Source organism: Bos javanicus, chromosome 21 (assembly GCF_032452875.1).
Source record: "Bos javanicus breed banteng chromosome 21, ARS-OSU_banteng_1.0, whole genome shotgun sequence".
NCBI lineage: Eukaryota > Metazoa > Chordata > Mammalia > Artiodactyla > Bovidae > Bos > Bos javanicus.
In genome coordinates this window covers 26,694,485-26,710,164 of record NC_083888.1, presented here as the reverse complement: position 1 = coordinate 26,710,164, position 15,680 = coordinate 26,694,485, and the positions used below count along the sequence as shown (strand labels likewise).

Below are 15,680 nucleotides of genomic sequence, written 5' to 3'. Positions count from 1 at the left end.
TAGACGGACCTTTGTTGGCAAAGTAATATCTCTGCTTATGAATATGCTATATAGGTTGGTCATAACTTTTCTTCCAAGGAGTAAGCGTCTTTTAATTTCATGGCTGCAATCACCATCTGCAGTGATTTTGGAGCCCAAAAAGATAAAGTCTGACACTGTTTCCCCATCTATTTCCCATGAAGTGATGGGACCAGATGCCATGATCTTCGTTTTCTGAATGTTGAGCTCTAAGCCAACTTTTTCACTCTCCACGTTCACTTTCTTCAAGAGGCTTTTGAGTTCCTCTTCACTTTCTGCCATAAGGGTGATGTCATCTGCATATCTGAGGTTATTGATATTTCTCCGGGCAATCTTGATTCATACCCCCATGTAATTATTGACCTCATCTTCAAGTCTACATGTTAATCAAATGAATACTTCAGACGGTATCATCTTAGGAACCTTACATATCATCCACATTCATCAGATACTTACTTAAGCTGTGAAACTGACTTGGGGATTGGACTCTAGCCAACTAGTTCCCCCGCCTCCTTTTTTTTAATGGCTCACAGGATCCTTCTGCCAAAAGCAATATAATCTGGAATTATGGTTTTCTTTCTCACAGTGGACAAGAGAAAATTTATGACATCGTGTCAGAAACCATTGAGAAGGACTTTCCCACGTGGTTTGGCTCTGTGATTGGGTATATCAGTAGCCCTGTGGTCATCCTGCCAGCCGTACTGCTACTTTTGTGAGTACTTTCCTGCCAGTTCTGGGGGGACTTCTATGTGTTTGGCCAACAAGAAAATCACTGCTTCCCAGTAAGAGTATAAATTCAGTGAGTTCATTCAAAAGTCACTTATGGAGCCTGATGATCTGAGCTGGAACACTGAATCCCATGGGGACCAGGGAGGCAGAGCATGATGGATTCATCACCAGGATTTGAGCTATTGCTGTGGCCATTATCATGGGGTTTAGTGTCATTATCATTATTTTACTTTCCAGAGGTTTACTCTCAACATGGAATTTTATAGTGCAGCTCAGTAGTGTCTGTTTTGACTTAAAGGGAAAAGAACATCAAATAGTGGATCCAAGATTCCTGGCATGCTGCACTGTAAATGCCTCACCCATCTTCACTCCTTCCTTACTGTTGTCACCTGTGAAGAATTTCAGGTCCACGGAGGTGGCTTTGAAAATCAGGAGAGAGAAAAGGAATGCCGCCCCTTCCTGGTGCTCACCAGTCTGAGAACTCGCTGATACCTTTTGTCCTCAGAGGGTGGGCTGGGGTGGGAGTGGGGGTTGGCTGGTCGCCCACATCTGGCGGGGAACACGGCCAGAAAAGCTGAGAAAGGAGATGAAGTACACTCACCACCCTGTGCTCTTCCACCCTAGCATGCTCATCTATTACCTGCAGAGCATTGCAAGATCCTTAAAACTCAGCAACCACCAGCTCAGAATGCAGATCCAAAATGCAAGTATTGTGTAACCTTTACTGTTCTGAATGTGTGTTAGCCATCTGACTGATGTCCCTGGCCAGGAAATACAAATGAGGTCATGCTTGGACTCTTGGCCCTCCCTCCCCTGGTCAGGACCTCCCAGGGCTATATCGTTACAAGAATACCCAGGCCCTCTATTGTCAGAATAAGCCTCCTGTCCCAGACGCTTTGCTGAAGCCCTCAGCAAAGGGGCTGAGCATCAGCATCCTCTCCTGTGACCACATGGAGCTTACAATGGACTAGGCTCTTCTGGCTCTGCTGACTGGGAGGGGAGAAAGGATTCCTCCCCAGTCCCATGTCAAGTTGGAATCTGAATCCAAAGACACTGTTTAGACTCAAAGACCTACCTTTTCCCTATCTTTTAATTTCTGGTTGTCATTACAGTAAGTCCCCTACATAATGAACAAGTTCTGTTCAGAGAGTGTATTTGTAAGTCCAATTTGTTTGTAAGTCCAAAAAAGTTAGCATAGGTACTCAGCTAGCATAATTGGCTATGTATCACTGTTCCGTCATTGGAGAAGGCAATGGCACCCCACTCCAGCACTCTTGCCTGGAAAATGCTATGGACGGAGGAGCCTGGTGGGCTCCTCCATGGGGTGGGGTCACGAAGAGTCAGACACGACTAAGAGACTTCCTTTTCACTTTCCACTTTCCTGCATTGGAGAAGGAAATGGCAACCCACTCCAGCGTTCTTGCCTGGAGAATCGAATCCCAGGGATGGGGGAGCCTGGTGGGCTGCCGTCTATAGGGTTGCACAGAGTCGGACACGACTGAAGCGCCTTAGCAGCAGCAGCACTGTTCTGTCATAGGTTTATCATGCTTTTCACATAAAAAGTACATAACAAACAGACATACAAAATAAATAAAACATTTTTAATCCTACAGTACAGTACCCTGAAAAGTACAGTAGCACAGTACAACAGCTGGCACACAGGGGCTCTCATCGAGTGAACAGGCAAGAAGAGTTATTGACTGGAGGAGGGAGTGGAGGTGGGAGATGGTGGAGCTGAAGGGTCGTCAACAATAGGAGACGGAGGGTGAGCTGAGCTGTCACTCAGGCCAGATGTTGATGGGATGCATGTTCACATCTTTGAAAGTATGTAACTTGAAGTTTTGTGTGGAGGGGACTTACTGTACCTTCTCTCGTGTCTGGGGCTCAAACCACAGATCTCAGAACAGTCAGAGAATGACCAATACTCACCAGTCTTTCCACAATTTCTCCTCCTCTGCACGCATCCCAGGTATTCCCCTAGGCCTGGGACTAGGAGGAGACAAGCGAGGCACCAGGGTGCCCAGTTTAGAGGCACAGACTCAGAGGGTCACATCGACCCTGTGCTCTCACAGCCCCAAGTGTGAGCTCCTCCTTAAATTTGGCCCCTGGAGATCTCACTTGCTTCACCCCAGCCCCAGAACCCCATGTGAAAAACTCCCACCTTTCTTTTTTTTAAACTCTCATAAATATCAATTAATGGGAAGAAACACTAACTTGTTTCATAACAAGTCAAATAAAAAAATGTATCTGGGGACTTCCCTGGCAGTCACATGGTTAAGACTGGGTTTCCATTGCAGGGGGCACGGGTTCAATCCCTGATGTGGGAACTAAGATCCTACAGGCTGCATGGCTTGGCCACTAAAAAAAAAAAAAAGAAAGAGAGAAAGAAAGAAAGGAAAGAGAGAGAGAGAGAGATGCAGCCGGAGCTGCAAAGTGCATTTTTATGAAAACACGTCTGCCATGTGGTGGATGCATATTTCTCTTTTGTGTCTCAGGCAAACCATTCTTAGCAGAATCTCAACAAAATCTATCAAACAGCTGCCCCTAAAAGCGAAACTTGCCAGGGATTAAAGTTCAGCTTTCAGGTATCAGCATGTATTCATTCAAGTCACAGGCTTAGGGTCAGCAGATGCTGTCCTCAGGTGATGGTAGTAGCTTGGCCATGGCCCAACTATGAGCAATGATGGCCCAGCTACAAGCGCCTTCCCCAGTCCCCATAAGAATAGTATTTGTTACTCCTTCCTGCTAAATCCAGAACAAATGTATGATTATCATTTATATTTTAGGCAAGATCTGAAGATAGGAAAAAAGTTGCCCAAATGGTAGAAGGTAAGTACAAACAAGAGTTCCTGATGTCTCAGTTGGTGGGCATTTTTTAAAAAACAGCAGTTTAAGGTTCAACACTAACAACAACAACAATAAAACTTCCTACTCTAGTTCAGTTTTCACAATTAATTAGACCCAATAAAAATCTAGGGATAAGCAAATACCTGGTGGTCCAGTGGTTAAGATTCTGTGCTCCCAATGCAGGCAGTGTAGGTTCGATCCCTGGTTGGGGAACTAATCCCACATACCTCAAGGTGTGATCAAAAATAAATAAAATAAAAAATGAAACAAAAACTGTAACCTAAAGCCTTCTTTAAAAAATAATCTTAGGATATAAATGTTGGTCTGTATCTATAATTTTTACACCAGACCTAAGCCTGTGAATAATCCCAAAACATGTCCGAAATCAGAAGGAAATATTGAAATAGGCAAGAAAAAGCAGCACAAAATTCTGGAGGAAGCCCATAAGAATGACTTGGCCTTGTTCACATCTGTGTACTTCCTCTCAGTGGCTCATTTCTTCCTTGCAAGATGCCCTCCCCTGTCTCTGCCCCTTGGGTCATGTCCCCCATGACCCTGTGGGGGCATCTGTGTCTTCCACCTGCAGAACAATGTCAGGTGGGCAGGTCCAGCCATGAAAACAGATTTCCCAGTAAGGAATCCAAGCCCAATGGGCTCACCTCTTCCTGTCTTGCCCAGCAGTTCTTGGACACACTTGCTCCCATCTAGGCTTATCCAGGGAGAAGGAAAGAACATCCCTGTAGAAAGAATGAAAATATAAGGAGGATTGTGGGCTGAAGGGAGGGGAAAGTGGACAGGTACAACTCAAAGGAAACACATCTGCCACTTGGAGCCACTGACAAGTCATGGTATGAGCCAGAAGGATCACCAGACAATGGCAAAATTGCGTGGCTCATGTTGTCCTGCAGAAAATGAATGAGAAAATGACCCTAAAGGCTCTGTTGGCTGGTTCTTATGTCTGCTTTTCCTTTTTTTTTTTTAAATTCGATGGTTTTTTGATATTTATTTGTTTCTTTATTTGGCTGCCCCAGGTCTTAGTTTTGGCACATGGGATTTTTAGTTGTGGGATGCAATCTCTTAGTTCCCTGACCAGGGATGGAACCTGGGCCCCCTGCACTGAGAACTCAGAGTCTTAGCCACTGGACCACCAGGGAAGTCCCGTTTCATCTGCTTTAATCCAGAACTAATTGGGAGGGATGTGTTTCCTTCCAGGAAAATGCCTAAGAGCCTTGAGGCCTCAGGGTTGTGTTTGCTCCAACCACTTTCTCAGAGAGCAAGCCTACACATAAAAACTGCTGTGGGAAGAGACTGTAGCTTATGTTACAAAATTCCACTGTTTCATTGTTGTTCAGTCACTAAGTCGTGTTCCACTCTGCAACCCCCTGGACTGCAGCCCACCAGGCTCCCCTATTCTTGACCATTGTCTGGAGCTTGCTTAGATTCATATCCATTGAGTCGGTGATGCTATGTAACCATCTAATCCTCTGCCACCTCCTTCTCCTCTTGCCCTCAATCTTTCCCAACATCAAGATCTTTTCTAATGAGTTGGCTCTTAGCATCAGGTGGCCAAATTCCACTGTCATTGTCAAGTATTATTTGCCAATGGAGCATAATTCAGCTTAGTTCCAGTTGCCTTCAAAAATTAGGATTTCTATAAATTTTCTCGGGATAGCAATATCATCCTCTAATGTTCATTTTCCAGCCCAAGACCACATTTGTTTTTCACAATGTTCTCTGAATTGTTTCTAAAACATCGTAATTATCATCCAAGCTCCACTATATCCATTACATAGATAAACGACCAGAGCCCCAGAGCTAATGGGGCCATTAGATGGTGCAGCTAAAAAGGCTTGGAGTTCGTTTGATTCCTCCGACACTCCTTTCTGGCTTCCTAGGTGGCTCAGTGGTAAAGAATCCGCCTGCCAATGCAGGAGACATGGTTCAGTCCTTGGGTTGGGAAGATCCCCTGGAGAAGGAAATGGCAACACACTCCTGTATTCTTGCCTGGGAAATCCCATGAACAGAGGAGCCTGGCAGGCTACAGTCCACGGGGTCGCAAAGAGTCAGACATGACTGAGCAAGTAAACAACACTTCCTTCCAACTCCAACTCTCAGTGAAGAAATGATTTGAATGATAAAGTGTCACCCATCTGGCTAGGAGTATCTGCAAGTGCACACAACTCTAGATCCACCTGCAGGAAGTCAGGATACTGACAGTGACACCAACCTGAGTGTGTCTTCCCCTTGCCCTCCCTCTTCCTGCAGCCCGCATCCAAACCCAGGATGAAACCACCAAGAGATTTCCCAAGGACAGTGATCTCGGCAGCCAGTTGTCCTCGGCTTACTCGGTGACACCCCAGAACAACGGCACTGTGGTCAATTTTGACTCATCGAGCAGCAGGAGTAGTAGGGTGGAGACCGTTGCCCAGCCCACGACCCCGAGCCCCCAGCCAGGGCCCGGCAGCCCCAGCTCCCCTCTTCCTGGCTTCTCCAGGTCTAGGCACTATTCTACCAGGTGAGTCATCTGCAACTCGGCAGAAAATCTGCCTCCTTGGTGATACCCTCCAGTGATGGCCCAGGGCCATAAAAAGCAGCATAAAAAGCCATTAACGCTTCAAAGGCCCTAACAGTTTCCAAGGAAGTGAGAGCCATTACATTCCATTTCTGCTGCATGTCACAAGGCCACTTCTTCCTGTGACAGCTGCTATTGAGAAGAAATGAGAGGACAAAGTTTATCAAGCAGGATGAATTCTTCCTTCTCAGCCTTCTGCCATGTAACCTATAAGCAAACCTTCCCGCCAGCCTAGGGTATTTATTTCTATAGCCTATGAAAAGAAAATGCCTTAAAAAATTTTTTTTTCCATTGGGGACTTTAATGAAGACTGGGATTAATTTTATTTTATCCTTTAAATCAATATTTTTCTAAGACTTTTAAAAATATGAACCATATTTAAAGTCTTTTATTGAATTTGTTACAATATTGCTTCTGTTTCATGTTTTGGTTCTTTGGCCAGGAGGTATGTGGGATCTTAGTTCCCCAACCAGGGATCGAACCTGCACCCCCTGCATTGGGAGGTGAAATCTTAACCACTGGACCACCGGGGAAATCCCAGAGGGATTAATTTTAATTAGTGTGTCAATTGTTTGCTTATCAATGGCAGCAACACTCTAACTCATGAATTCCCAAAACAAATTTATTGTAAAGAATTCTCTAGTGTCTAATTCAACAAGCTTTTATTGAGAATCAACTCTAGTCTCTGTGATTACTGTAGCTGCAGAGATGATCAGACACAGTCTCTGCCTCAAGGAGTTGACAGTATAGTGGGAGAGTGATACCAGTAATTTTTATATAATGTGATAAATGCTATACTTCTGTGATAAACATATACTTTCAGAGGACGGGGTAAGTCTACATGGAGAATGCATAAATATTTAATAGAAACGGACTTCGGCCTTAAAGACTAAGTAAGAGCTCACTAATGGAGAAAAGCCAAGAATGTACCATAGTATTGAGTAATAAACTGTGTTTTTTTTTTTAAACTTTTATTTATTTATTCGGGTGCACCAGGTCTTAGTTGCAGCATGTGGGATCTATTTCCCTGAACAGGGATCAAACCCATGCCCCCTGCATCAGGAACCAGAGTCTTAACCACTGGACCACAAGGAAAATCCCATAAAATAGTATTGATGAAAAGCCACTTTTTAAATTGACTTAAAAAGAACAATTCTTGTATTTCTGGGATAAACCACACCTGGTGACAATGTACAATTCTTTTTATTTATTAAGAAAGAAACTATGATCCTGAGCATTCTTGGTTATAGACAGTATTGCCTAAGACCTATACCAGTTTAAAAAAAAAAAGTTTGCAGTTCTTAGTCAATTAAATCCCTCCATTAAAAGGAGACAATGGCATTGAAAAGAATGAAATAATGCTATTTCCAGCAACGTGGATGGACCAAGAGATTGACATACTGAGCGAAGTAAGTTAGAGAGGGAGAAATACCGTATGACATACTCTATATGTGGAATCTAGAAATGATACAAATGGACTTACAAACCAGAAAGAGACTCATAGACTTAGAGAGCAAACTTATGGTTGCCAGGGGGTTGAGGGGAAAGAATGAGGGGAAGGGATAGTTAGGACCTTTGGGATGGACATGCACACACTGCTATATTTAAAATGGATAACCAACAAGGGCCTATACACACTGCTATATTTAAAATGGATAACCAACAAGGACCTACTACTGTATAGCACAGGGAAATCTGCTAAATGTTATATGGAAACCTGGATGAGAGAGGAGTTTGGGGGAGAATGGATACATGTATATGTAAGAGCTAAAGTTAAAAAAAAAAAAAAGGAGACACTGCAGTAGATTAAAAAAAAAAAGAAGACAATGGTATTTGTGTAAAAAAAGTGGTTAGTGTGTGAGGTGATGAATGTGTTCATTAGCTTGAGTGTGGTAATTATTTCACAATATATACATATATTAAATCAAGTTGTGTACTTGAAACATATATAATTTTTATATGTCAATTATACCTCAATAAAGATGAGGTGTATATTACTATACTAGTAATTGAAAAGGTCCATTACTATTCCGCTATACAGACACACTATGATTTATTTAACCCATCTCCATTTATTATATTTTTGGTTTGGGGATATAGAGAGAATGTTATAAAGAAAAAACAAAAAATTAAAAATAAAAAACAAAAAAATTAAAGAATGTACCATAGCAGAGAATAAGCATGAACAAAGGTATGATGTTATAAGGAAGTGAAGCATGTTTGGAAAATGACCATAGAAAAGGGAGCCTTGGAAGGGCTTCCCTGGTGGCTCAGGAGTAAAGAATCCACCAGCAATGCAGGAGACGTGGGTTCGATCCCTGGGTGGGGAAGATCCCCTGGAGACAGAAATGGCAACCCACTCCAGTATTCTTGCCTGGAGAATCCCATGGACAGAGTGCACCTGAGAGAGGAGTCTATGGGGTCACAAAGAGTCAGACACGAGTAAGCAACTGAACACAAACACACAGAGAGCCTGGGAGGGAGGCAGGAGATGAGGCTGGAAAGAAATGCGATGCTGAACCACCAAGGCCTTTGAGTCTCTTTGGAATTAGAACATTGTCTCTTTATTATTATTATAATAAGTATAGTTGATTTACAAAGTCACATTAGTAAGTGATTAGTTATATAAACATAGATATATACATATAACTTCCCTGGTGACTCAGAGGGTAGAGAATCTGCCTGCAATTCGGGAGACTCGGGTTCAATACTTGGGTCAGGAAGATGCCCTGGAGAAGAGAATGGTTAACCAGTCCAGTATTCTTGTCTAGAAAATCCCATGGACAGAGGAGTCTGGTGAGCTACAGTCTGTGGGGTCACAAAGAGTCAGACAAGTGACTTTCACTTTCTTTTCACCTCATTCTTTTGCAGATTCTTTTTCATGATAGGTTATCACAAGATACTGACTATTGTTGCCTGTACTATACAGTAGGTCTTTGTTGTTTAAAGTTTTTATCTTTTTTTGTTTGTTTTCACTCCAGACTGACTATATTATGGGCAAGATCTTTTATATTTTAGTTCTAGGCTGGCTAAGTTATTGGCAAGACCATTTCTGCATTATGTGGGTCAATTATTTCAATTGTACCTACACATAAGAAAGCAGAACCCTGCGGTCTTTTCATGGAGACTGGGTATCGAAAAGGACACACTGGCCATAACTTATATGGAGAATTATATTTGATCAGAATGTAACACAGTGAAAACAATATAGATAAAATATAGGACGGTTATTTGGCAGGGGGGATTGTCTTGTTTTAAAGACAGTAAGTTAACAGGAATTGTCTTTGTGTATATATTGGGTTCTGGCAAGGAGGAGGGATTCCAATAGTCCTCGAGAGATGTCAGTTGAAAAAAAACAAACAAACACACAACCTAAAGTTTGAGAATTATGTTTTATTCAGCAGACTTACTGAGGACTGGGCTTCCCTGGTAGCTCAGATGGTAAAGAATCCACTTGCAATGCAGGAGGCCCTGGGTCAGGAAAATCCCCTGGAGAAGGGAATGGCAACCGACTCCAGTATTCTTGCCTGGAGAATCCCAGGCAAGAATACTGGAGTGGGCAAGTGGCAAGTGGCAAGCCCTAGCGGGCTACAGTCCATGGGGTCGCAGAGTCAGACATGACTGAGTGACTAACACACACACACACACACACACACACACACACACAGTGAGGACTATGGCCTAGGACATGCATCTCAGATAGTTGTGAGGGACTGTTCCAAAGAGGTAAGGGAGAAGTCAGAATACATAGGAAGTTTTGCTGGAAAATAACCATGCAGTGGCCCACTCCAGGGTTCTTGCCTGGAGAATTCCAGGGACAGGGAAGCCTGGTGGGCTGCCATCTGTGGGGTCACACAGAGTCGGACACGACTGAAGCGACTTAGCAGCAGCAGCAGCAGCAACCATGCGGTGGAACATCAAAGGATAACTGCTAGTAGCAAAATACAGACAACTCAACTTAATGATTTTAGTGCCTTAAAAAAAAATTTTTATTGGAGTATAATTGCTTTTCAATATTGTGTTTATTTCTGCTGCACAACATGAGTCAGCCATATGTACTCATATATCCCCTCCCTCTTGAGCCTCCCTCCATACCCTCATCCCACTTTTCTAGGTCATCACAGAGCACCGAGCTGAGCTCCCTATTCTATGGAAAGATGCAAGAGTCTGGGCTCATTGAAATCATTCATTTGATTTGAATCTCAGCTACCTAGGGCCAGTATCTTATTTTTCTCCATTCTGAAATTCCCTCAGGCTGCCCTGTTTTGGGTAGCTGCTGTGCCTGATGGCTTTACATTTTTGGTTTAAAGAAATGGCAGGTGACATTCTTTTTTTTTTTTTTAGTGTAACAGAAATGTATTGTCTCTTGGTTATGTAGACTGGAAGTCTGAGCCTAAGTTGTTTGCAGGGCCCTGTTCCCACTGAAAGCTCTAGAGAAGGATCTGTTCCAAGCCTGTCCTGGCTTCTGGTAGTTCCTTGACTTGTGGTAGCGTAACTGAAGGTGACAATCTTTGTCCATACATTATGGGGAGGAGCTGTCCAAGAATCTGGACAGCTACATGGCAGAGATGATCAGGGGCAATGTTCACAGAATGCACTCCACAATTCCTAGACACACTGGTTTAGTCGTGGTTTAGTCACTCAGTCATGTCTGACTCTTTGTGATCCCATGGACTGTAGTGCACCAGGCTCCTCTGTCCCTGGGATTTCCCAGGCAGGAAAACTCTAGTGGGTTTCCATTTCCTCCTCCAGGGAAGCTTCCCAACCCAAGGATCCAACCTGCATCTCCTGTGTCTCCTGCATTGCAGGTGGATTCTTTACCTCTGAGTCACTGGGGAAGCCCCTAGGCCTAAAGAATTCTGGAGATGTTGAATGGGGTGAGTGTATTCTTCACATGAGAAGGACATGAATTTGGGGGGCCAAAAGCCAGAATGTTACAGACAAAACTGTATCCCCTCAAAATTTATATACTGAAGCCCTAACCACCTGTATTTGGAGACAGGGTCTATAAGGAGGTTAGAGGTTAAATGGGGCCAAACCGGGAGTGGGGGGAGGGGGTGGCTTAATCCAATAGGAAGCATCCTTATAAGAAGTGGAAGAGACACCCAGAACTCTCTCTCCTTCTGTGAGGATGGAGACAGAGGAGCCTGGCAGGCTCAGTCCGGTCCATGGGGTTGCAAAAGAGTAGGATACGACTTAGCAACTAAACAAGAACTACAGTGTTAGAAGAGGACTGTCAACAAACCAGTAAAAGAAGTCTGACCAAACTAACCCTAAGAACACCTTGATTTTGGACTTCTAGCCGCTAGAGCTGTGAAAAAATAAATTTCTGCTGTTTAAGGCATCCAGTGTGTGCTTTTCTTTTATGGTGCCCTGCAGACTATTGGGGCTCCCCAGGTGGCAAAATTGATAAAGACCTACCTGCCAATGCAGGAGACATAAGAGACGCAAGAGACACAGGTTCGATCCCTGGGTTGGTAAGATCCCTTGGCAGAGGGCATTTCAACCAGCTCCAGTATTCTTGCCTGGAGAATCCTCTGGACAGTGGAGCACAGTCCATGGGATCGCAAGAGTCAGACACTGCTGAGTAACTAACACTACACAGGCTATTACTAATACAGGGTCCTACACATTTTTAAAAAATTTTTTCCTAGATGTTTTTTTTTATTATAATGTTATTCAAGGTGGCATTTGGAATAGGGGTTCTAAGACTTTTGTGCACTCGTTAATAGTGTGGTCCTTGGTTCCTTTTCTTGAAGCCTGCTCTTATTGCTTATTGCCTCACATCAGTCTATCTTGTAGCTTCTGTTACTGAGCTGCTGCATTCAAAGGGACCTGACCCTGGTTTGTCTTCATATTGGAGGACAAAGACACTACGATTTCCAAATGCTATCCTTGAGGTTACGACTGGGAAGTTTAGGATAGGATAGTAAGTCCCCTGAACCAGCCTGTGTGCGGTGTGGTCAGCTCCCTGTGCAGACGAGTTTCCTGAATGTCTTGCAGGAGTTGGGCGCTCTCCTCCTCTCCCCTGTGGGGGAGGGGGGGCCCTGATGTGTCAGGTTTGATTTGTTACAATATTGCTTCTGTTTTACCTTTTGGTGTTTTGGCCTCATGGCATGTGGGATCTTTGCTCTTCAACCAGTGAGGGAACCCGCACCCCCTGCAGTGGAAACGTGGAGTCTTAATCACTGGACACTCATTGATACTTCAGAGCAGGTTTTGATGAAAATGTAGAGGCAGCGGCCACCTGTCCTGCAACGCTTGTATGGCTTGGGGCTCTGAGAACACCAAAGCCACAGGTGTCTAACAGCCTCTGTCTTTCAGGTATCCATGTGGCCCACGTATGAGCACAAGTGACCTTCATAGGAGCAGATCCTGCACACCTGGGATGTTTACAAAGCACATTGAAGACGTTCACTCAGAACCTCTTTTCCGAAAAGATCTTCAGCCAATCAACCATGGGTTAGGGGTCTCAGCTTTGGTGCCACACAGTCCTCGGTCCCACGCCCTCAGATACTATCTCATTAATGAACGTGACTCTCAGCAAAAGAAACATTCAACTTTCTGGCCAGAAAGACATTTCAAGATAGACACCTCTGGGGACACTGTGGATATGTACCCCAGGAACATGAGACCGTGTGCACCCCTGGCTTCTCCACAGCTCAGTGAAGAAGAGGAGGAGGTTCCAAGGAGACAGGTGAGCAGACGGGCCTTCCACCCTCGCTCCTTGACCGACCTCCATGGGGTGCATCATTTTTATGTTGGCGAAAGTTCAGAAAGTCAGGCCCTGACTCCTGAGCTCCAGAGACCAACACATTACACATCTTGGAATGATGGCTTTGAGGGTCAACTTGACAGGCCTATGTACATGCACAAAAAAGCACGCTCCCAGAATTTCCAATACCCCCAGCACCCTCTGAAGCCCAGGGTTAAGGCCAAGTTTGAGCCATCTGTCACAGAATCTGACTTCATGTCAGCAGCATCCAGCAGGGACCAGCAGAACAGTGGCATCAACCAGTACTTCCAGGTCACCCACAGCCAGCCCAAGTTCCCGAGGTCTGCGGGCCAGTTTGGCCGGAGGAAGGCCATATCGAGGCAGGAGTTGACTGCAGGTCTGAATGACCTGGTTTGTTCAAACGTCTAGGGCTTTCTTCTGGCATCCTGTTCCTAGAAATCACTCCTACTGGTGGAGTGTGGTGTGGTTGACAATGCATGGTCCCTCCCCTTCTGGGAAGACAGACAAACACACCCAGCGGATGTGATCAGTGGGGCATATCCAGGCACGTCATCTGCTGGTTGTGGCCCAGAGACCCATTCAGTGTGACTCCAAATCATAAGCAAGCCAGGCAGCTCGTCTAATTGCAAAACCCTCACCTGACATGTCTACTCTTGTCCTGAATCCTAGGAGTGACCTGTTTGTGTTATAATGTTCTCTTGCAGCACACATAACTCAGTTCTTCCTGGTAAGCACCCCAAAATGAGTTGGCTGCCCTTAAAGATTTCACAGTGCTTAATTACTTCATATTAATAATCAGTTTGATAGTGACCAGGGTAAAATTTATTAAGAATGTAAGATGTTGAGGCTGAAACTCTAATACTTTGGCTACCTGATGTGAAGAGCTGACTCATTTGAAAAGACCCTGATGCTGGGAAAGATTGAAGGCGGGAGGAGAAGGGGACGACAGAGGATGAGATGGTTGGATGGCATCACTGACTCAATGGACATGAGTTTGAGTCAACTGCGGGAGTTGGTGATGGACAGGGAGGCCTGGCGTGCTGCAGTCCATGGGGTCGCAAAGAGTCGGACGTGACTGAGCGACTGAACTGAACTGAACTGAAGAACGTACCATACTGTTTACCCAAATATGTATCTGTATTAGGGCTTCCCCCATGGCTTAGCGGGTAAAGAATTGGCCTGCAATGCTGGAGACAAGGAGACACAGGTTGGATCCCTGGGTCTGGCAAGATCCCCTGGAGGAGGAAATGGCAACCCTCTCCAGTATTCTTGCCCGAAAAATCCCATGGACAAAGGAGCCTGGTGGGCTACAGTCCATGGGGTCACAAAAAGTCAGACATAACTGAGCAACTAAGCACACACATATATCTGTATGAATTAGTCAGGACACTTGGGTTGGAGGTAACAAAATCTCCCCAAGGTTTATTGGTTCCTTTAACTGGGAGGGATGAGAATCAAGCTAGCTTCAGGCTCAGGTGGACCTGGCTATCAAACACCTTCTGGATTTTGTCTTCTCAACTCTACTTCTGTTTGTTGACCTTGTTTTCTCTTAACTGCCAACGGCTTTCTCCATGTAGTAGGTGGGGGAGGAATGCACAGACACAGAAAATTCCAGGTTGATGGCACCCAGCCAATGAGCCCCAAGGAAAGAACAGAGCTATACTCATTTGCACTCCTCTCCTATTTCCATGATAACTCTTTCACTTTAAATTTATCTTTTAAGTTTTCTGTCTCCTCCATCAGACTGTTGAGTTCCTCTGGGAGAGGGATGGTGTTTATTCGTTTCTGCAGCCCTAGTAACTGATATATAACAGATTTTGTACTTGTTTTCCCCTTCTCATTACATAACAAACTTAGTAACTTAAAACAGCACTCATTTATCATCTCAGTTTCCATGGTTTACCTGGATGCTCAGCTAGGGTCTCAAGCAAGGTATCATCCAAGAGCCTGCATCTCATCTGGGGCTAGGGGGTCACCTTCCAATGTTGTGTGGCCGTTGGCAGCATTCACTTCCCTGGGGTTGTAGGACTGAGGTGTTCTGCTCCCAGAGGCGGCCTGCCTTACCACATGATCCTCTCCATAGTGTGGCTGTTTGTATCTTCAAGGCCGGCAAGAGAAGGCCTTCCCACGTTTGAATCTCTCTCTTGGCAAGACATGGACTATCTTTTAAAGGACTCACCTGATTAGGTCAGGCCCGTTCAGGATAATGTCCTTTTGATTCACTCAAAGTTCATTAGTCAGAGACCTTAATTATATCTAAATAAATTCACCTTTACCATATAATAGAACCTCATCATGAGTGTGAAATCTTATCGGATTCACAGGTGCCAACATACTCAATAAATTTTTAGGAAATGTACAACAGGGGCAGGAATCCTGGGGGCATCTCAGAAGGCTGCCTATCCTAGGTATTTCATGAAACATCTGTTAAGTGTAAATGGATGGATGAATAAATGACTGGACTGGAGTAATGAATGAATCATAAATTACATGGTAACAAGATTATCTTCCAAGATCTACAGCTAATTCTAACCTCAGAGAAAAATCTAATATAAATAATGCCATTTTAAAAGTAGACAGAGGTCTTCCCTGGTGACTCAGTGGTAAAGGACCCACCTGCCAATGCAGGAACCACAGCAGGAAGAGAAGCCACTGCAATGAGAAGCCTGAGTACTGCAACTAGAGAGTGCCACAACTAGAGAAAAGCTTGTGCAGCAGTGAAGACTGAGCACAACCAAAAATAATTAAATAAAACTTTAAAAAATAAAAAGTAGACCC

The 15,680-nt window shown here is 44.3% G+C and overlaps 1 protein-coding gene across 1 annotated transcript in view; it reads left to right on the top strand.

Annotated features, from left to right (window-relative positions):
* Positions 1-15,253, top strand: part of TMC3 (transmembrane channel like 3) — a 55,545-nt gene extending 40,292 nt beyond the window's left edge. Inside the window, exons 18-22 of the mRNA XM_061394602.1 lie at positions 605-730; positions 1,372-1,450; positions 3,534-3,576; positions 5,860-6,109; positions 12,491-15,253. Coding sequence (XP_061250586.1) covers positions 605-730; positions 1,372-1,450; positions 3,534-3,576; positions 5,860-6,109; positions 12,491-13,310 — 1,318 coding nt within the window. The 3' untranslated portion in view covers positions 13,311-15,253. The remainder of the gene's footprint in view (positions 1-604; positions 731-1,371; positions 1,451-3,533; positions 3,577-5,859; positions 6,110-12,490) is intronic.
* Positions 15,254-15,680: the final 427 nt, after the last annotated feature.